Genomic DNA, 21822 nt, shown 5'->3' with positions numbered 1-21822 from the left:
TTTTTTGTTTGATTGAATAATATTGAGACAAATTTAACTCCATATAATTCTTGTCTTTTGATTTTGTGTTCTCAACTACACCCTTGGTTTAGACTATAAATTTAAATGAATCTGGCGTCTTTCCCAGCATTGTGTTCAATATGTTGTGTTTTTACATTTAGAATAATTAGACATAAAACACCTTTTAATATTGACCAACTAAATGTTTTTTTACAATACAAACGCGCTGAACTGTATTGATTGGGTTAACAAAAAAAAAAATCATGTCTTGTGGCAGTGCCTTATTTAATATAAAGTTGACTGTTTATTTTTACACGCAATTATCAGCCATGATGATGGACATCGTCACGCACGCTCAGACACAACGCATCACCTCCACGAGAAGAATTTTTGCACACGCTGCGTGACGTTTCACAGACAACCACTCGAAGACGGGGAGAGGTGGCCCAGGAGCCCGGACGCTCTGCTTAGGTGTAAAGAGGTTCGTGTCCTAAAAGAACAGTAATTGTCCCCTTTTTTCCTCACTGGCGGTCGGTGTACCTGTGGAAAAACGAGATGTGGTACGCCGCACGGCTAGTTGCCCAGTCTGCGTGAGCGGCGTGCGCTGCGGCACCTACAGATAAAAAAAAAAAAAAAAGTAGCTTGATGAGAATCCAAAGTAGTGGAAGTTTGGAGGGGACGCCATCTTTGGTCCCAGCTCTCCACGTCCCCAACACGGACTGTGTTTTCAGCAGCATACCACGGCAGGGGTGAAGGCCTCGGAAGGTATCGTTAAATGTCTTAAAATCTCTAAATGTTTTCTGTTTGGTAGTTCTGAGCAGAGCATTAAGACAATTCGCCTTAAACTACCGACCAATTTTTTGGGGGGCGATAGCTGCTCGATACTAGCTAACGTTTACAGTGAAGCGTCAGCTCCAAAGTCCATTGAGCCTCTTTGGCTAGCTTGTAGCACTGAACACAGGACCGTAGCGTAATGCTCAGGCCAGTGCTATAACCTTTAGACAAATAACCTGCACTCGTGCAAAAAAAAATAAATAAATAAATAAAATAAATCCTATGCATTGCTTACCAAACATCACATTGCAGTGATGGCTAACACTTAACGACGAGTCAGTTGATGCAAGTAGAAAAATCAAGCAGTTTCTGGAAGTGTTTATGTGATATCAGTGGAGTCGTAACAAGCAGGGTAAAGGTGTACATCGCATCGTTAGCAATCCTTTGTGTCCTGGTTGTGGTGTTTACTTACAGTAATGCTTTTTATTATATTCTTCTGTTGCTGGAGGTATTTACCATCCGAACGGGACCGGAGTGCCTTGAATTGGCTTGTAATTTCACTCAAATTAGGCGACTGTTAGTAGATGCCCCCTTGCTATGGATGCTAACATACTGGACGCATGGTATCCTTGTTTGACCCCCATCTCTTTATTTGAGTTTGTAAAATTGTCAAGGGGGATGCAAGCTGTTGTAATTTGCTCTTATAAGGTCCTATGTGAATATTGATCCCACGTCCTTTTAGGGTCGGTACCTTTCACCACATTTTGCGGTGATGGAGGACTGAGCTCATATTTGGAAACTGGTATGGCTTCTCTCTGCTCCTTGTGTTGTCAGTGTAACGTACACTGATTGACAACAATGATGGCTGCCTACATCAGAAAGCCACTTGTCATTCATTAAAAACGTGCTTCTTCTGCTTTGAAGTTGAAGTTGTCAGTGAATTAGCTCAGGTGTTAATGGTACACTCATCATGCCTCAGATGTATTTCTAACTCTCAAAGAGTCCTGCATAAACAGGTGGTCAGCCTGCTGAACAGCATGGAGTTAAATTGACTTCCACAACAAGGGTTGTAAGGGTTCAACCGCAGGCTCCTGCAGGGGCTTCAAAATAGATAACAGTCATGCATTGAGGCCTTAGTGTTTGAGACAGAAGGAAATCCTTGATTAAAAAGGACAAATGTGTGTGTGAAACTGGTATACATATTTGGTCAACATTGGGATGTACTGCAAGGCCCCTTAAGCCTGTTTTATTCATCTTCATGTTTTCTAAGAAACCAAAATTTTTAAATCTAAAGTGTTAAATCGTGTGATGGGAGCCAAGAATGCGATTCTCATGAAGTAGCGGAATATTTACATTAAAATTCAAAATTAAAATGTTTAACATGATCTTATTGCTCCTTCTGCTGCTGAAATATAACACGTTGTTAGAGTTGTTTTCTACAATATTGTTTATTTTTTTATTTTTAAACAAAAAATCTAAAATTAACACTCACTCAATTTAATAATAGCCTTAATGTGCTTATTACATAGAACACAAGTGCAATGAGCTGATATAACCTGGCTAATTAGTCAGGCTATCTGCTCAGGTAGCCAGCTTAGAGTTGGTCACCAAACAGTTCTGTTATCTGTTGTTGTAACACTGTTTTATCTGAACAAAAGTATTGCCAAACAGACAAATTTGTCCTCCTTCTAAGCAAGTGAAAAGTGTAAGAGCCTTCTTTCAGCCAGTTGATAAGCAGTCTGCAGCAATATGTGTGGGCAGTGTTACTTTACCTGATGCTCTGTACAACCACAAAAAACTGTGGTCATTCTGGCGCTTCCTCTTCGATCTAATTAAAAAAAACTTTTAACTTTTAGAGCGGCACATATAATTTGAGAAATTTCAACAGTTTAAAGAAAAACATATAAAACTGTGATTATACAGAGATACCAATCACAGGCACATACCAAATAAGGGTAATTTAAATAGCAGCAGTTCAATTGGAGATGTTTCGGTTCAGAAACAGTTGTATTTTTAAAGTTAGTTATTCAAGGCTTTTATTAGGCAAAATAAAGCACCTTAGATGTGTTTTGCTCATTGAGAGGAGAAAAAAAGGCCCTTCCATTTGTTAAACTTAAGTGGATTACGTATAAACTTAAAACTGTACATATATTTAAAAAAATATTACATATATGATAATGTGTCCTGTGTGATGATTTCAATGCAGCTGTTTCTCGTATTTGTTTTTGTTTTTTTATGTCCTGAGAAATCTACAGGGCAACCTTCATATACTTTTTAAACACTGGGTTATCATGTTTTTGCTTATTTTTTGATAGAACCCTTTTGATATTAATCAGCCATTCTATGTTTTTCTGCAGATCCAGTTCTTATAAAAATAATTTCTCCTGGTTTATAGAAGCATTTAAATGTTATTGTGCTCTAACGTTAGCGCTTGCATCAAATGCTGGCATCTAGGCCTTGGCTGTTAAATGTATTTTGGCAGATTCCTCATGACACGGTGCCCAAATGCTGTAGAAACAGTTGCCTAGCTTTTTCCCATTCTTCTTGACATGTAAAGAACACAGACAGCGGTTTGGAAAAAACAGATGCAAAGGTCTCAAATTCCAAAATTTCGTACCTTTTTGTTTAAATGAGATATTTGCCGTAATTTGTCATTTAGTCCGCATGATCCGCACTGTTTAAACCATTGGAACCTGCCATCGTTATGCTTCCAAATCAGACAGATCAAGGTTGCTGTGAAAACCAGCAAAATAAGGAGTTTTAGAAGTAGCACTTCCCCTGTGGGTTGGTTGAATGCCTACAACAGCTGCTTCCTGTGGATTTTGCAGTTCTTATTTTGGAGATCATCATTAGCAACACTGAACATACCAGTCATTTATTACCAGCATGATTTATATTTGCCCAGTCAAGCTGGTAGAGGTTAAAGGTGAAAGCTGTGCCATTCATCTGAACAAGCTGGAAATAAAGTGGATGTTTTGCAGACCCACATGTTTTATTCAGGTTTATGCTTTTATTACAAAATGGTCTTAATAGTTGATGGCAGCTGTTTGTTTTGCTTTCCGCTTGTGGTTCCTTGAATGTGAAGCAAATGCAGACAGTATTCCTGTGGTTTGAGGCGGATGATTGCAACAATAAAATGTGCTGCAGATTTGATTGGAAGTCAAAGACCTATTGTGGGAAACGCTACAAAACTAGTTTGTGGGTTTCTTGGGAAGGGGGTGGAGGAAATTGAATAGCTGCCAAATTGTTTCCAACATTTTTCTTATTGCACAGGAGCTGGAATTTTTTAATGCAATTATCAGGAAATGTGCAGTTAAGAGTTTTGAGTTTTTTACGGACGAAATTCCCTAGATTGTTGAATTATAGATACATTTAAAGAAGAATGAAGTGTTGTTTTGATTAACTGGGAAAAAACCTTAAAAGATAACAAATGTGTCCTGGTCTAAATAATTCTGGAATAGTGCATTTAAATTGTAGCTGTAACTTGATGGCCTTATTGTGCTTCTTTGTGATTTTAGTTAATAGAATTTCATCATATTTCAGTTCTGAATATTGTTGATCTTTCTTGGTTTTGTATTGCTAGACTTCAGCCGCCTACGTGACTAAATAATAATAGTGTAATAATAATGCTTTCTAATCTAGCTTTAGAAAACAATTCATGGTTTGAGAAAAGTAGAATTTATCCATAATATTTATCCATATTTTAATTCTTAACCTCTTTAAGCATACTATTAACATATTTCTGCATAAACTTTATTATAGCACCGGATCCAGTTTAGAGATTACATTTTTTCTAGCGGGTTTTTAAGAGTGAATTGGTCAAAACTGGTTATTAATGAACATAAATATTAGTTTTGTTTGACATTGTGTTTATATTCACTAGATGGTATTGTGAATGGAATTAAATGAAAATAATGAATCTGATAACAGTTGGTTAAAATAAGACTTTATTCATCCCCCTAAGGGGGATTTGAAATTGTCACAGCAGTAAGACAGAGTAACAGGTGCACATCTAGAAAGATATTTTAAACAAAATATTTCTAAAAACAAATAGGTCAAGCAAAGCATCAAAAAGAAATAAATGCTAAATATAAAAAATAACCTCTATATATAAAACAAAGTTACAACAAATATACATAAGACACAATAGAATAAGGGTTATAAATGAGGTGAAATAATTAATGTATGGCTGCATTGTACAATTCTAGGTTTATTTTAGAGTCCTTTTGCTGATGGGAGAAAGGATCTTCTAAGGCGCCGCTGCCTGCATCTGAAGGGGCTGCTCAGAGCGCCCTCAGTGTTGTAGAGGGGGGTGAGAGGCATTTTTCATGATGGATGTCAGTTTGACTAACATCCTCCTCTCTCCCACCTTCTCTATGGAGTCCAGGGGACAGCCAACATGCAGACTGGCCCGCCTGACCAGCTTCTCTGGTCTGCTCCTGCCCCGCTCTGTGCCACAGCATAGAACACTGCTGAGGCTACCACAGTGTTGTAGAACGTCCCGAGCAGAGCCCTTCACACATTAAAGGACCTGAGTCTCCACAAAAGGTGGCGGCGACTCCGGCCCTTCTTGTACAGGGCCTTGCTGTGTGTGGACCAGTCCAGTTTATTTTCAGGTGAATGCCCAGATACTTTGTCACAGTCTCAGTGTCCAAGTCCTGTCCAAGTTCTCTTGGAAGGCAGTCACATCTCCATAGTTTTGTTGATGTTGATGCACAGATTGTGATGGCCTCTCTGTACTCCAGATCCTTCTCCTCAGAGACAGTGTCCACAATTGATGTGTCATCAGAGAACCTCTGGAGGTCACAACTGGCAGTGTTGTTTGAAGTCTGAGTTGTAGAGGTTGAGGAGGACAGTTCTCTGAGGAGCATCTTGCATCTTCTAATAAATGGTATTTTCCATTTTGATTACTGTTGTTTCTCTCAGTGGGATCATTGTTGCGTTAGCTGTGTAGTTACACAGCAGAATCCTGTAGGTTTGCTGTAATAATTTACCAAACTGAGCTTCTGCAGCAGATTTTCAATCAGTGATTTTAGTAAAGCTCAGACCTTATACATATTTGTGTTCTCTAAAGGGGCTATAAATACCATACAAGTTTTATTTAACATTGGTAGTGGCTGATGTTTGTTAACTTTTAACGTATCACATCAGTACGATATTAACAACCAATGTTTATTTGCATCTTGTTGCCGTTCATGTTTTGGGAGGGGGTCGGTCATGTGGTGTTTTTTTTTTTTGGGGCATGCAACAGTGATGCAGCGCAGGATTGTGGGATATTTAATTGAAACGGAGAATGACAGATGCGTAGTATTTCACGGTGTTGAAAAGGTAGGGACATGTATATAATATTTGTAAATATTGGTTCAGCCATAACATCAATATTAATATTGGATAATGGCTCAAATTTTTATATTACTCCATCCCTAGTTAATGTATTGCTAATATAAAGGAGCCTTTCTGTCACGATTGATCATACATTTTTTTATATGTTAAGTGGCACTGCAGTTAAACAGGATTTACTTATAATTCAAAGACAAAAATGATTATGGGGTTGACTTTAAGACTTTAAATAGTCTTTGGCATGTTGTGTTTGCCCAGTATTTCTCAGTTAGTGCATGAAAAAATTTCTGAGAATGAATGATAGAGGATGATTAGCGAACTTCACGTGCCTAGAGTTAATGTGTATTAGCCTGTGGAATAAGTAGATCCTTATCTTAACTCAGATTTCCAAAAACGTGGCGACGTTTCCTGATCCAATGTCTTCTACTGGAGAATTGGACTCTTTAAAAGAATAAAAAGGAGACGACTCTTCCTGTTATCTGCTGACTCCCTGTTGTAGCAGCATGAATAAACACCCAGAGAGCCTTGGTAGAAAATACAGCTACCTGTCTGGAAGCGTCTTACAGCCTTTGTGTTCCCTCTAACTTCACTTTATACACCTCACTGATACTGAGAAGAGCTTTGAGTCTTCGTCCAGCTAAAACAACCTTCAGCGTTTCCATTCCTACCACTCCGTAACACTACAGTTTGGTAAATTCACTGATCGGAGGTTTGGTTTCTGACTGGCAGATTTCTCTGTGTGTCTCTATTAATTAATATAGGAATAGTGTGTGGCATATTTAATTTGGCTTATTTAACCATTTTGTTAAGTACATAGGCTGTTGACCTAGGCATTGTTTTTCTAAATGATTTATTAAAAATATTTTTAAAATATAATTTTTATTTATTTTATTTTTTTCCATTGAATAATCCAACCTCTAAAAATGCTTTGCTAAGGTCTGGTAGCTTTTCAAAATGGTTGTCTCATTAAAACGCAGGTTTAGTGTGCAGGCAACTCAAAGTCTGCAGGAACACAGAATCCCAAGGAGCTCCTGTATCATTCCCAGAGGGACACAGCATTCAGCATTGCCTAGCAATTGAAACATTCTTTTCCGACTCTCAGGATGGCAGCGTTTGCAGCACAGAAAAGGCTGTAACCTCTGGTATAAACGTTTTTAATACCTGCACTATTCTTAACAGTTAGTTTGGGCAAAGGTGAACTGTATTTGAAATTTATTTTTAACTGGAGTGGATTATGTCGGTGCCCCTTGAGAATGGATATAAATTAGTTCTTTATGTAAATGTTTTTCCATTAAGTAGACCCCTAAATAACAGGCGTACTGTGAATTGTTGCTTATCTACCCAGGCACCATGGAGGAGCTGCACAGCCTGGACCCCCGCAGACAGGAGCTGCTGGAGGCACGTTTTATGGGCGGGGTCAGTGGCAGCACAGGGGGAAGCACTTGCAGCACAAGTGGAGGAACCAAAGTGAGTCAGTGTGTTGTCAAGGTTTTGTTTTTAATACATTTTGGGGTTCCTGGAACGGATTTAAACCTAAATGTATTGTATTTCCTGCAGGGACTGACCAACAATGAATGTTCAAATCATAGTTTTGGAAGTTTGGGATCCTTGAGCGACAAGGAGTCAGAGGTAAAACATCACATATGGCTTCAAAACCTCTGTACACTCATTACAGTTAGAGGAACCAAATCACAATCCCCAATCTTTCAAAATGATCTGTTTTTGCATGTAGAGCTGCAGAAAGTGAAAAATATAATTAATTAAAATATGACAAGATTTTAACTTCCTTTTATTGCAGTGAAATCAATAAGTAAGGGACAATTCAGCCCTCATTTAGACAAAATATTAAATTTAAAATGTCACTTCCCTGTTTGGTGAACAGTGAACAAGATAACACTTAGTATAAGTGTTAATATTCTTTCTGGAAGTGTGTATCTCTGATTTAATCGTGTAATTATTTTTATTATAATGGCTTATCTTTAGTGTGCAACTGTATGCTTCCATTTGCCTGTCAATTTATGTTACTGCCGAGGGACAAATAAAGAATCATTTCAATTACTTTTGTATATCAAGCCTTATATTTTCTCAATAATGGACACCAAGAATAAAAAGCCTGTCAGCTTTTAAAACATAAAATACTTCTTTAATTTTATGCGTTAGAATGATTTGAACCCCCTGGTGTTTTGTGTTCATGGCATACTCAAGTTAAATCTATTTCCTTTATTCCGTTCGTACTAATTTCTGTGTTCTTGTCAACGTGATGTGTGTCATGTTCCATTTTGTTGATCTTAATAAAGTTTGAAGAAGAAAAAAGCAAAGATCAGAGATTGGTCCGAACTCTGTACCTGGAAAGTGCATCTCGACATGGGAGCTCAAACCAACAGAACACCGACACTGGACTGGCTGTGTCCGTGAATTGAATATTTAAACAGATAGCATGATCTTATGTTGTCTGACAGGTTTACTGCAGGAGATTTACTGACCTTTCTAAGTTGCTCTCAAACTTCAGTGTTGTAGCATTGGCTTGTAGCAGGCTATAGAGGGTCACATGTTTTTTGGTTTTTTTTTTCTAGCTGTTCTCGCCATGTTAGAGTTTAAAACTTCCAGCAGCTCATTGTTGTGGTCCGGTGAGCGGCTGCAGGGAGATATTACCGCGCTGCTGCCGGAAGAGGTGCGACAATTTGGACAAATTAGAATGGGTCTGTTAATTAAACTTCTGAATAAATTATTGTTAAAATATTGATTATAGCAATATTGCCATTATTTTGACAACCCTACTGTGTAGCTAAAAATGATGAGCAGATTTGCTCTTAATTCTCATGAAGAAGAAATGATTAATGGACAAACTGGTCGGATGGTGAACTTTACTATTGTTGCTTGTCTTTAAAAAGTTGCTCTCCTAATCACTGGTAGCTGAACGTTGGTCTGATAGGGTGGTGTTAAGCTTGTATTTGTATTGCCAGACATGTATTGCAAACTGTTTTCAGGTGGAGTTTTGTTTGTCTGGTGGTTGATCGTTTGTGCTCTGGTCATTGGTCAGAAGGATTTGTGTTTTCACTAAATCATGTCATTAGTTGTATTTTGAAAATATGATCAAGAAGCTAATCTACTTAGTTTTGTAAATGAGTATTCAAGGTGCTCCGTAACCTTTGCTTTGGAAGTCACTTCTATGTTGTATGCAGAAGGACAGCTGGAAACCAGGTAGAAGATATTAGACTGTGTGTTCAGGTCACAGCAGGTGATCTGCTCATATTTTACGTGCAATCGTTTAATTTCATTGTTAATATGTAGTTAGTCTGGGACCCAGTCAGTGTTTTTTGTCACTGCGGAGAAAGTTAAATGTATTCATCTGGTTGATGTGGATTCTCTGTTCAGATGGTTTGGACTGAATAATAATTAAAATGAATGAATGAAAATAAATGCTATTGATGTTTTAATTATTATCACTTTAAAAAATAAAGTGACAGGTAAAAATAGATTATGACCCTGTCAGTCAGAATGACCGACAAGTCTAGCACAACCTCTGTTGTATTTTAGGATTAATGTTGCTGCTGCTGTTTAAACATTAGTCTAGTAAATAGTCTTTGGTTTTGGTCCAAATGTGTCCTGTTTTTCTTCATTTATTGGGGTCTAATGTTTATTGGGTATATAAAATATACCCAGTATGAAATATGTTGCTGTTTGAATTGTTTTATTATTGACTTGTTGGTCGGAAGTGGTCCTTATACTTTATGAAAAAATGGAATTTAAAAAATCAATTACAGAAAAATCAAATCAAAATCACTGATGTTTAAACACTGATTACAGTCATCAGTGTAAAGAGTTTGGGGTCAGCTGTGTTCTCACTAAAGCCACAGTTTTGGTGGATAAAAGGTTAAAAGTTGTGTTGAAATCATCACTTCCTATTAAATTTTAGACTCCGGAGAAGAAACAGTCGGAAACGACCAGAGGCAGAAAAAGGAAGCCTGAGATCCAGTCGGAGAGCAGCCAAGGTTTAATTATTTTTATTTTTCTGAGAATATGTTGAACTTTTACTAAATGAGGTGGCAGTTTGTATTTAAAATATTTCCATAAACCTAAAAACTGCCTTCTTTCCTCTTTGAAGGGAAATCGGCTGTGCGAGGACCCAAAATAAGTGATTATTTTGATGTAAGTTTGCAGTTATACATTTCTTTACCGTGCATGGCTTGTTTAATTTTCTATTTACAAGATGAGACCTCTGCAGTTGGCAGATTGAACAGAACTTTCTTCGTCCTGTAGTTTCAGGGAGGGAACGGGTCCAGTCCTGTGAGAGGTCTCCCTCCAGTTCTTCGCTCACCTCAGAACTCACATTCCCAGTCGGCTCAGGGCGTTGCTGTAAGTCATCCTAGATCTTCATATCCAGATCTTCTATGGTTGCTCCATTTGATGTGAGTTGATCCTTAAAAGGATCTTGTTCTGTTTCAGGTTAGGCAAAATAGCTCATCTCCTACTAATATGTCTTTTGGGGACCAGATGATAAATCCAAAGCAACTATCGGTCAAATTTGTTCAGGTGAGGGAAGACTGAATCCTGGCACCAAATGATTTTTTTTTGATAACCTGCATTAGTTTTATAGTTTCCTTCTTTATTGTAGACTGATCTTACAGTTTTGAAGTTGGCTGCCCTTGAAAGCACGAAGAACCTAGACCTTGAGAAGAAGGAAGGTAGAATAGATGACCTGCTACGGGTAAGAGACAAACTGGTTTATGATCACATTACTCTCTAACAATTAAAGAAAGCCATCTCAGTTTTTAAACAGTTACATTGAACGTGTAAATTAACTTTTGTGCTGATGTGTTCATCCTGCTTCTTAGGCAAACTGTGATCTTAGGAGGCAGATAGACGAGCAGCAAAAATTACTTGAAAAGTATAAAGAACGCTTGAATAAATGCATCTCGATGAGCAAAAAGTTGCTCATAGAAAAGGTACATTTATTTTCTTTTACCGTCTAAAAAAAAATCAAAAAAAATCATTGGAACCTGTAAAAGATTTGTGAAAAATAAGCGTTTGATCCAATCCTTCAGAGCACCCAGGAGAAGCAGGCCTGTCGGGAGAAGAGTATGCAGGATAGATTACGTTTGGGCCATTTCACCACAGTAAGACATGGGGCCTCATTCACAGAGCAGTGGACAGATGGCTATGCCTTCCAGAACCTCGTCAAGTAAGAACCTTTTTGACATTCTCTTTTTAAACGGTTTCACAAAAGAGATAAATTCGACTCGTGAGTTTAAAAATGCAAATCTTGTATTTGCATTCGCAGACAGCAGGAGTGGATAAATCAACAGAGAGAAGACATCGAGAGGCAGAGGAAACTTCTTGCGAAGAGGAAACCTCCAACCTCAAGCAACGCCCAAACACCGACCATAAACTCAGAGCCAAAGCAACGTAAAACCAAGGCAGTGAACGGAGCAGAAAGCGATCCCTTTCTAAAACCCAGCCTACCTCAACTGTAAGTCTAGGCCTTTGCATTTGTTTTCTATATATGCAGTACAGACCAAAAGTTTGGACACACCTTCTCATTCAAAGAGTTTTCTTTATTTTCATGACTATGAATATTGTAGCTTCACACTGAAGGCATCAAAACTATGAATTAACACATGTGGAATTATATACTGAACAATAATGTGAAACAACTGAAAATATGTCTTATATTCTAGGTTCTTCAAAGTAGCCACCTTTTGCTTTGATTACTGCTCCGCACACTCTTGGTATTCTGTTGATGAGCTTCAAGAGGTAGTCACCTGAAATGGTTTTCACTTCACAGGTGTGCCCTGTCAGGTTTAATAAGTGGGATTTCAAGCCTTATAAATGGGGTTGGGACCATCAGTTGTGTTGTGCAGGAGGTGGATACAGTACACAGTTGATAGTCCTACTGAATAGACTGTTAGAATTTGTATTATGGCAAGAAAAAAGCAGCTAAGTAAAGAAAAACGAGTGGCCATCATTACTTTAAGAAATGAAGGTCAGTCAGTTCGAACAATTGGGAAAACTTTGAAAGTGTCCCCAAGTGCAGTCGCAAAAAACCATCAAGCGCTACAAAGAAACTGGCTCACATGAGGACTGCCCCAGAAAAGGAAGACCAAGAGTCACCTCTGCTGCGGACGATACGTTCATCCGAGTCTCCAGCCTCAGAAATCGCAGGTTAACAGCAGCTCAGATTAGAGAACAGGTCAATGCCACACAGAGTTCTAGCAGCAGACACATCTCTAGAACAACTGTTAAGAGGAGATTGTGTGAATCAGGCCTTTATGGTAAAATAGCTGCTAGGAAACCACTGCTGAGGACAGGCAACAAGCAGAAGAGACTTGTTTGGGCTAAAGAACACAAGGAATGGACATTAGACCAGTGGAAATCTGTGCTTTGGTCTGATGAGTCCAAGTTTCAGATCTTTGGTTCCAACCACTGTGTCTTTGTGGGGCGCAGAAGAGGTGAACGGATTGACTCTACATGCCTGGTTCCCACCGTGAAGCATGGAGGAGGAGGTGTGATGGTGTGGTGGTGCTTTGCTGGTGACACTGTTGGGGATTTATACAAAATTGAAGGCATACTGAACCAGCATGGCTACCACAGCATCTTGCAGCGGCTTGCTATTCCATCCGGTTTGCGTTTAGTTGGACCATCATTTATTTTTCAACAGGACAATGACCCCAAACACACCTCCAGGCTGTGTAAGGGCTATTTGATCAAGAAGGAGAGTGATGGGGTGCTGCGCCAGATGACCTGGCCTCCACAGTCACCAGACCTGAACCCCATCGAGATGGTTTGGGGTGAGCTGGACTGCAGAGTGAAGGCAAAAGGGCCAACAAGTGCTAAGCATCTCTGGGAACTCCTTCGAGACTGTTGGAAAACCATTTCAGGTGACGACCTCTTGAAGCTCATCAACAGAATGCCAAGAGTGTGCGGAGCGTACTGGTGGAGGAAAACGTTTCCTGACTCGCTCCTCCAAAACACCCCAAAGTGGCTCAATAATATTTAGATCTGGTGACTGTGCAGGCCATGGGAAATGTTCAACTTCACTTTCATGTTCATCAAACCAATCTTTCACCATTCTTGCTGTGTGTATTGGTGCATTGTCATCCTGATACACGGCACCGCCTTCAGGATACAATGTTTGAACCATTGGATGCACATGGTCCTCAAGAATGGTTCGGTAGTCCTTGGCAGTGACGCGTCCATCTAGCACAAGTATTGGGCCAAGGGAATGCCATGATATGGCAGCCCAAACCATCACTGATCCACCCCCATGCTTCACTCTGGGCATGCAACAGTCTGGGTGGTACGCTTCTTTGGGTCTTCTCCACACCAGTAACTCTCCCAGGATGTGGGGAAAACAGTAAAGGTGGACTCATCAGAGAACAATACATGTTTCACATTGTCCACAGCCCAAGATTTGCGCTCCTTGCACCATTGAAATCGACGTTTGGCATTGGCATGAGTGACCAAAGGTTTGGCTATAGCAGCCCAGCCGTGTATATTGACCCTGTGGAGCTCCCAACGGAGAGTTCTGGTGGAAACAGGAGAGTTGAGGTGCACATTTAATTCTTCCGTGATTTGGGCAGCCGTGGTTTTATGTTTTTTGGATACAATCCGGGTTAGCACCCGAACATCCTTTTCAGACAGCTTCCTCTTGCGTCCACAGTTAATCCTGTTGGATCTGAAGCAAAGACACTAAAATTAAAGATAAATAAAAATACCGATAAAATCGTAACAAATAAAATAAAAAAGTTTAGAATCAGGATAAGAACAATACAATCAAAATTAAAAAGGATCGGCGCAAAGAAGAAAAGTAATCAACCATCCATAAGACAGAAGTACTGACGATTCAAAGCTTATACAGTATGCTGTATTAAACAAGTAACAGGCCTGTGAACACAGCGGTCCAGCTGCTGTATCTTAGACAAATGCACAAATGTGATGGCATATACTATTTTATATGTAAAAATGTAAAATGCTCCGGCCTCCGTTGAAAGCCAGATTCTAGAGCTGGAGTGACGTGAATATTTACTGGTACTTGTGAAAAGCCACATTTGCCAAGAGGATGGAGGTTACCTCTTGGCAGATGTGGGTTTTAACATGCTTGGAAAACATGCACTCTACTGTGCAAACTGGAAAAGCATTTAGTTTAGTTCAGGTATTTTCCAATTCTGGATAGGTTTAGAAAAAAACTAAGTGGAGTATGGTCAAATATTGCATATCCTTAGTGTATAAACTCATGTTCCAATACCTTTATCTTCCTTCCCTTCTCCCTAATTTACTTCCTGCCCTTTTTTCCTTTCTTGTTTTTTCCCTCTTTTTTATTTTTTTCCACCCTTCCTACTTTAATTCCTTCCTTCCTTGATTCCTTCTTATTTTACTTCCTTTTATGTATTTTTCCCTCTTCCTTGTTTTGCTCCTTCCTTACCTCCTTGCTTTTGCACTTTCTTATTTTTTTTTTCTATTGCTTTTTTTCTTATTTTATTACCTTGCTTCATTTGTTCCTCCCCCTCTTTCTTGAATTTATCCTTGCTTCTTTCCTTCCTTATTGTTCGCCTTCTTTGCTTTCATTTCTATCTTCCTTTGTATTTATACTTTTAAAATGAAGTGATTAATTCCCCCCCTTTAACTCTCATCCTGTTAAGGCTGACTCTAGCAGAGTACCATGAACAGGAAGAGATCTTCAAGTTGCGACTTGGACATCTGAAGAAGGTTCGTTTGAGATTCGATATTTTCCATAAAAACAGAATATTGTACGCAATATTCTGTTTTTACAGTAATGAACAGTAGTCATTTTATCTAAAAAGCATGACTGTACAGTCTCATCATTGGTGTGTATAATTTTATACTCAATTATTAGAAATTTAAGCCAATTCTTGATTTTTCTATCATTTTAAACCAAGTCAGCGTGTTTGTGGTGGAAGGTTGTGATGATCTTCTCTCCCTGCAGTCTGATTCCAACGTTGTTTCCTTGCCCTTGTGTGTTGACATGTTTAAATCATTAATAGGAAGAAGCTGAGATCCAGGCTGAGCTGGAGCGCCTGGAGAGAGTCCGCAACCTTCACATTAGGGAGCTGAAGAGAATAAATAATGAAGACAGCTCCCAGTAAGTCTAAATCCATTTCTTTGACAGTTACTGCATTGACATTGGAGCATAATGTGCGCACACCAATGCCGTCAACATCCACCGAACTGTTTCTGAGTAGTCCTGTTACTTGACAAAATACTATGTAAAGAATGAAGTAAAATAAACTGTTTTCATTTTAATCTTTTCCCCGTTCTTTTCACCTTCAGATTTAAAGATCACCCCACGCTAAATGAACGCTATCTGCTCCTTCACCTCTTGGGGCGTGGGGGTTTTAGTGAAGTTTACAAGGTAGGCCCTGAAGTGTTGCTGTCTCAAATTAAAGACCAGAAAAGGTTCTTCTGCTACTCGAACTTACCTCTACTGTATTTGCTCCTCAGGCTTTTGACTTGATTGAACAACGATATGCTGCTGTGAAAATTCACCAACTTAACAAAAACTGGAGAGAAGAGAAAAAGGAGAACTATCACAAGTATGTGGGTCCAATTGGAAACCAAGACAATTGGTTCAGTCTGTTTATAAGCTACTGTGTCCAGGCGTGTTATTATTGGTTTGTTGATGTAAATGTGGCCGTATATGTGACAGGCATGCATGTCGAGAGTACAGAATACACAAGGAGCTGGACCATCCCAGGATCGTAAAACTTTACGATTACTTCTCACTGGACACAGACACGTTAGTAACTTCATGAAGTCTCATCCTTTCAGTCGTCTTTTGTTAGATGTCTGCTTTAATCATTTACCATTGCGTTGAACAGGTTTTGCACCGTTATGGAGTTCTGCGAGGGCAACGACCTAGATTTCTACTTGAAGCAGCATAAGCTAATGTCCGAGAAGGAGGCTCGGTCTATCGTCATGCAGATTGTGAACGCACTTAAATACTTAAATGAAATCAAACCTCCCATCATCCACTATGACCTTAAACCAGGTAAACGTACCTTCTGAGCACTTAATGACTCTCGGCACACGATCATGGCTTTAGTTGACCTCACTGTGCTTCGCCATGCAGGTAACATCTTGCTGGTGGACGGCACAGCCTGCGGGGAAATAAAAATCACCGACTTTGGTCTTTCCAAAATCATGGATGACGACAACTATGGCGTTGATGGGATGGACCTGACGTCGCAGGGTGCAGGGACCTATTGGTGAGGAAAGAATACTGCTTGCATGCATGCATCATATTTATATTGATTTAGCAGGTGTTCAAAGCAATACCAAGCAACCAACAATTAATTAATATTCATCGTCTACTATTCATGTGGCCTAAATGCTGCTGCTGCAGGACGAAGTTGTATTTTTGGTTAATAGGTATTTAATGTTAAGTCCCTGGATCTAAATATTTTTTGCCAAAGAAAATAAGCAATTCTGATCTGGTTCAAAGGTACCTCCCTCCTGAATGTTTTGTGGTTGGTAAAGAACCCCCAAAGATCTCCAATAAGGTGGATGTGTGGTCAGTAGGTGTCATCTTTTTCCAGTGTCTGTATGGAAGAAAGGTAAGTGGTAATGGTTTAGGAATATTTGTCTCTTGGTAACTCGAGCCTAAAGCAAGTTTTCCCTGTTTTCCAGCCTTTTGGCCACAACCAGTCACAGCAGGATATCCTGCAGGAGAACACTATTCTCAAAGCTACTGAGGTCCAGTTCCCTGTAAAGCCAGTTGTCAGTAATGAAGCCAAGGTGAGACAGTCTTGCTTGGCTTTGATTGTTTCAGGATGGTATGTGTTTATTTTGTGTGTTTGTTTTTTTTACCTGGTACTGGAAAGTTTTAGTCAATTTTAAGGAATTGCTTTTGCTAGGAATGTACGATATATCAGTATTAATATTGGTATAGGCTGATGTTAGTCATTTTTTAACATATCTGTATCGGTCCGGTTAGTAAAACTGGGCCAACATTAATAACAGATATTTATTTCCACCTTGCTTCTGTTTGTGTTTCTGGTGAGGCAAGGCGTTGGGCGTGTGGTATCTGTTTGGTCATGTGCAGCGTAGGATGTTTAACTAAAGCACAGAAGCAATGTAAATATCTTTTTTTTTTTTTTTTTTTTGCCATAACACCAATAATATTGGGTAATATTTATGTACATTATATTGGATATCAATATCGGCCCAGATTCTCATATTGGTGCATCCCTAGTTTTTGCTATTTGGAAAAGGGATGATTTCCAGACTTTCTAAAAGATCTGATTTTCTAAAAAAATAAATTGATTTGTAAATAAATCATATCTAATGCCTTGATTTTACCATCTGGCCTTTCCTTGTCTTTTCAGTCACTCCCACAGCTTTTTAGATGTCATGTTCTAGTCCATCACCAGCCTGTTATTCAGTTTGTTTAGTGGAGTACAGCACCCTCCACGTTTAGTGTCACCCATGGAAAAGGTGTGTAAAAAGACGTAATCTTAATATATTTTTTAACACCGTTGCATCTTACACAGAAAATAAAATGAAAAAAATCCAACCTTTTAATTTTAAAGTACATTTATGCATCAGGGAAGAAATGACATTAAGCAAAAATAGTTTTTAACAAAATTGATCTAATTTTTAGAAAATAAATGTGATTTTTATTTTTTTAATCACATTTATTTAGCACCCTCACATTAATCACATGTGGGGGTGCTAAAGAAAAACAAAATTTTTTAAGCTATTAAAAGCTATTGGATTTGAAGGTGTTTGGGAGGGTTATCTTGCAGCTTAGAGGGGCATCATTGTTGTGAGTTTTAGCAATTAATTCACCTGTTTCACACAACTTTAACATCGTTAAGTACAGAGGCAGCACACTGTCAGAAATACATAGTTTATTTATATTTGCTGACCGGGTGGCATTAAGTAAAATTATAGATTCAAAAGCGAGCGCAAATGACCTAATGTGAAGACCTACCGGGGTCATCGGTGGTTATTACCAGCCATTGGAAGGCTTCTTTCCATGCTGGATCGATGCCAGACCTTTGTTTCTACTGCTTGTTAAGCCCTCCAACAGCAGAAATGACAGACGCAGTGCTAGTACTGGCTGGAGGCCCATTATTTTGCTCCTCGTCGTTGGTGGAACGACTGTCGCCCGATTTCTGCTTAGCAGCTAGCAGGAAGAACGCCGTGATATGACGCCGTTTATACCTACCCTTCGAAGGTGACATAATTTTAGAAAGCTTTACCGTTAGCGGTCACACAGAGTCATAGGGTGAAAGGAAGCGGGAACAGACTCAGCACATGCGCCATGGCTGACATAAACTAATTTCAGCGTAATGGTGACAACTTTCAGCAAATGCGCTGGCGAGACCCTGGGAAAGGAGGAAGGGAAGTTAAATGTCCAGAACACATTATTCAACTGTATCAAATTCTTCAGTGTGAGATTACATCACTTGAATAAATTCAATTTATTTAACAGATCTTTACCAGGGTACTGTCTCTTTAAGCTGAACCTTTTTTTTTAATTGTTGCTGTTTTGCAACAGCAATAAACATTCAGTGTACTTGTTTATAGTTGATCTTTATGGGCTTCAAAACTTAAACCATCATTACATAGCAAGAGTTTAACATAACAGAACACAGCTTGTAAAGTAACCTTTGGATTTCTGAACCTTTAACTATACATTGATGATAAATGTTCAATATAAACGACTCGAATCAGCTATGAAATCTGGAAAAGATGGAAATCAGATCCCTGATTGTACATCTTCCAGCTAATAGACAATTGTTTCTTTCGCCTCCTCCTAGGCCTTTATAAGACGCTGCCTGGCGTATAGGAAGGAGGATCGAGTCGATGTCCACCAGCTGGGAAGCGACCCCTACCTGCTCCCTCAAATGCGAAGATCGAGCTCCTCTGGAAACCTGCAGATGAGTGCCGCTAGCGCCGGCTCAGCCTCATCCAGCCTCATCTCATACTGACAGTTTTGACCTTTATAAGACAGGCGAATTGACAACTGAAGTTGCAACCATGAGGCTCATTGAGAGGCCTGGACTCGTGACAGGAGCAGCAGAAAGACCAGGACACAAGTGGGGATGTTTCTTGGCCTCCTCTGACCTGCACCTGAATTCTTCTCCTTCACTAGGACTTTATCAGTGGCAGGACGGAGAAGTGTGTCAAAGAACGTGGATCGTTGCTGGGGGGGGGGGGTCTGACAAAAGCACTGAAACTGTGTATTTGAAGAAAATGTGGCTGGACACCTAGTAGAAATGTTGCAGACGGATGGAGCGTTCAGTGGCTGAATGGAGATTCGGCTGTGTGCCATTTAGATTTAATAAGACTGTCCTGCCAGGATGCAAATTATTCAGCTGCTAGAAGTTAATTTACTGTGAGAAGAAGTCAGTCATTGTTAAATAGAACTACAGAAATTTCACTATTGATTTGGATAATTGTTCAGTTTTTTTCACAAATGTTAGGCTTTCATTTGAGTTACTTAGCCATGGGAATGTAATGTGTAGCATATAAGTGGCATCTAGTGTCATGTAGGCTGGAGCAGCATACTTACATACATTAAATGCACAAAGTAACCAAATGTAGAAAAATGATGTATAAAACCCTATGCAGGAATATTAATTAACATATAAATTGGAAACTGTATATGCTGTATAGGTGAATTTTCAAAATTTGAACTGCAGCAGTAATGTGTACAAGGAGTTAAAGTTTTCCTGACATAAATGAATTTCCTGGAGTGTTTTCATTTTGCTGCTTCTCTGCTCTTGCTTTTCCAAGGGCTGTATGTTCCACTTTGGGTACAAGTTCTGCTTAGAGTGAATAATAAATTCCAGGAAACAAGTTATTTTTTCCCCTCAACGAATGTTATTGATTACCTGATATCTAACACCTATCCATATTTACAGGTGTGTATCAATATATAACATGCGCTGCTCAAAAGAATCAAAGGAACAGAGGGGGTTGTTAATTAGTGTCAGCTGTTTAGCTGTTAATGAAATCAACAACAGGTGAACTAAAGGGGCAACAACGAGAACCCCAAAAACAGGAATTGTTTTGCAGGTGGAGACGCAACCCGGACTGTACAGAGGTTATACAGGCAGTCCAACTCCACCAGGATGGCACATCAATACCTGCCATTGACTAAAGGTCTCCCAGCACAGTCTCTTGAGCAAGGAGGAGATCCCAGGAGAGAGGCAGTTACTCTAGGAGAGCTGCACAGGGCCATTGGGTGTCCTCTACTAGTCCATGTGCTCACTGCTCGGCACCGTGAGGCTTGACTGGCATTTGCCAGAAAACAGGATTTGGCAGGTTTGGCACTGGCCCCTGTTTTCACAGATGAGCAGGTTCACTCTGAGCTCGTGACGGATGTGAAAAGGTCTGGAGAAGCTGCTGTGAATTAAATGGTGCCTGCAACATTGTTCAGCATGATTGGTTTGATAGTGGGTCAGTTTGTTGTGGGGAGGCAAATCCATGGAAGGACACACAGACCTGTACAGGATAATGATGGCACCCTGACTGCCTTTAGGTGTCAGGATGAAATCCTTAGACCCTGTTTTTCCATTTGAATTTCTTGTTGACTTTGGATTAAATTCTCTGTGGGTTGGATCATTTTGATTTTCAAATGATGTGGCATCCTACTGTTCCTAACACATTACCCATTCCATATCAGTGTAGATATCCAGTCTGATTTCTTTTCAAATCTTCCTTTATTCTTTTAAGCAATCAAAGCACAATTATTAGTTACATTTTAAAGTGAAACTTGTGTTTTACAAACATTTCTGTTCATTTTAATGATTGTGGCTTATTGCTAATGAAAACCCACTTTGGTTTCCTATAATATACAACACCAATAAAGGGATTGTTTTTAATACAGAAATGTCCACCTGTTGAAAAGCAGGCCAACACATACAGTACTGAGTGCATATGCTGTACCATTAGAGGTCTCAATTCCTGCTGGAAAATGAAACAACCATCTCCAAAAGGCTTGTCTTCAGAACTTTTTTTTTTTACTCCATTTTATCCTTCCACTGAACTTTCTATATGTATGCTTGCATACAGCACATTTCAGTCTGCTTCTTCAGCAATGACCTTGTTGGGCTTACCCTCATTGTGGATGGTGTCAATGACTGATGGAGAACTGCTGAATCAGCAGTGCTCCCCATGATAGTTTATGCCATAAGATTTCTTTAGCACAACTTGTTTTTAATTATCTGAGACATTAACCTTTGGGTTTTCACTAGCTGTATGCCATAATCATTGAAATGAACAGAACCAAATTTAAAATGCGTGTATGTAATAAATCTCCTAAAAAGACAAGATTCTTAATGTTCAAACTGATAAACTTAAATCCTTTTTTGCAAATATTCACTCATTCTGAATTAAAAGTTTGCAACATGTTGCAAAAAGCTGAGACGGGCAACTAAAGACTGGAAAAGTTAAGGAATGCTCAAAAAACAGCTGTTTGGATCATTCCACAGATGAACAGGTTAATTGGAAACAGGCGAGTGTCATGATTGGGGATAAAAGAAGCATTCCTGAAAGGCTCAGTTCACAAGAAATGATGGGGTGAGGTTTAGCACATTGAACAACAGTGTGACCAAGCTGTCCAACAGTTTAAGAACAATGTTTTTCAACATACAGTGGCAAAGAATTAAGGCATTTCTTTATCTACAGTCCATAATATCAAAAGATTCAGAGAAGCTGGAGAAATCTACATGTAGGCAG

General features: G+C 39.2%; 1 protein-coding gene across 1 annotated transcript; it reads left to right on the top strand.

The window, feature by feature from the left end:
• Positions 1–284: 284 nt before the first annotated feature.
• On the top strand, positions 285–19942 carry tlk1a (tousled-like kinase 1a). Its single transcript, XM_047369631.1, is given in 23 exon segments — positions 285–687; positions 689–724; positions 726–765; positions 7460–7581; positions 7672–7743; positions 10031–10106; positions 10220–10263; positions 10375–10470; positions 10561–10647; positions 10730–10822; positions 10950–11060; positions 11160–11296; positions 11396–11584; positions 14754–14820; positions 15117–15214; positions 15403–15484; positions 15574–15665; positions 15779–15868; positions 15951–16120; positions 16202–16337; positions 16574–16685; positions 16759–16866; positions 18897–19942. Coding segments are annotated over 23 exon segments (2271 nt in total). The 5' UTR covers positions 285–645; the 3' UTR covers positions 19068–19942.
• Positions 19943–21822: the final 1880 nt, after the last annotated feature.

Source organism: Girardinichthys multiradiatus, chromosome 7 (genome assembly GCF_021462225.1).
Source record: "Girardinichthys multiradiatus isolate DD_20200921_A chromosome 7, DD_fGirMul_XY1, whole genome shotgun sequence".
NCBI classification, from domain to species: Eukaryota; Metazoa; Chordata; class Actinopteri; order Cyprinodontiformes; family Goodeidae; genus Girardinichthys; species Girardinichthys multiradiatus.
The sequence above is the reverse complement of the archived record's forward strand: the minus strand, read 5'-3'. Positions and strand labels throughout refer to the sequence as shown.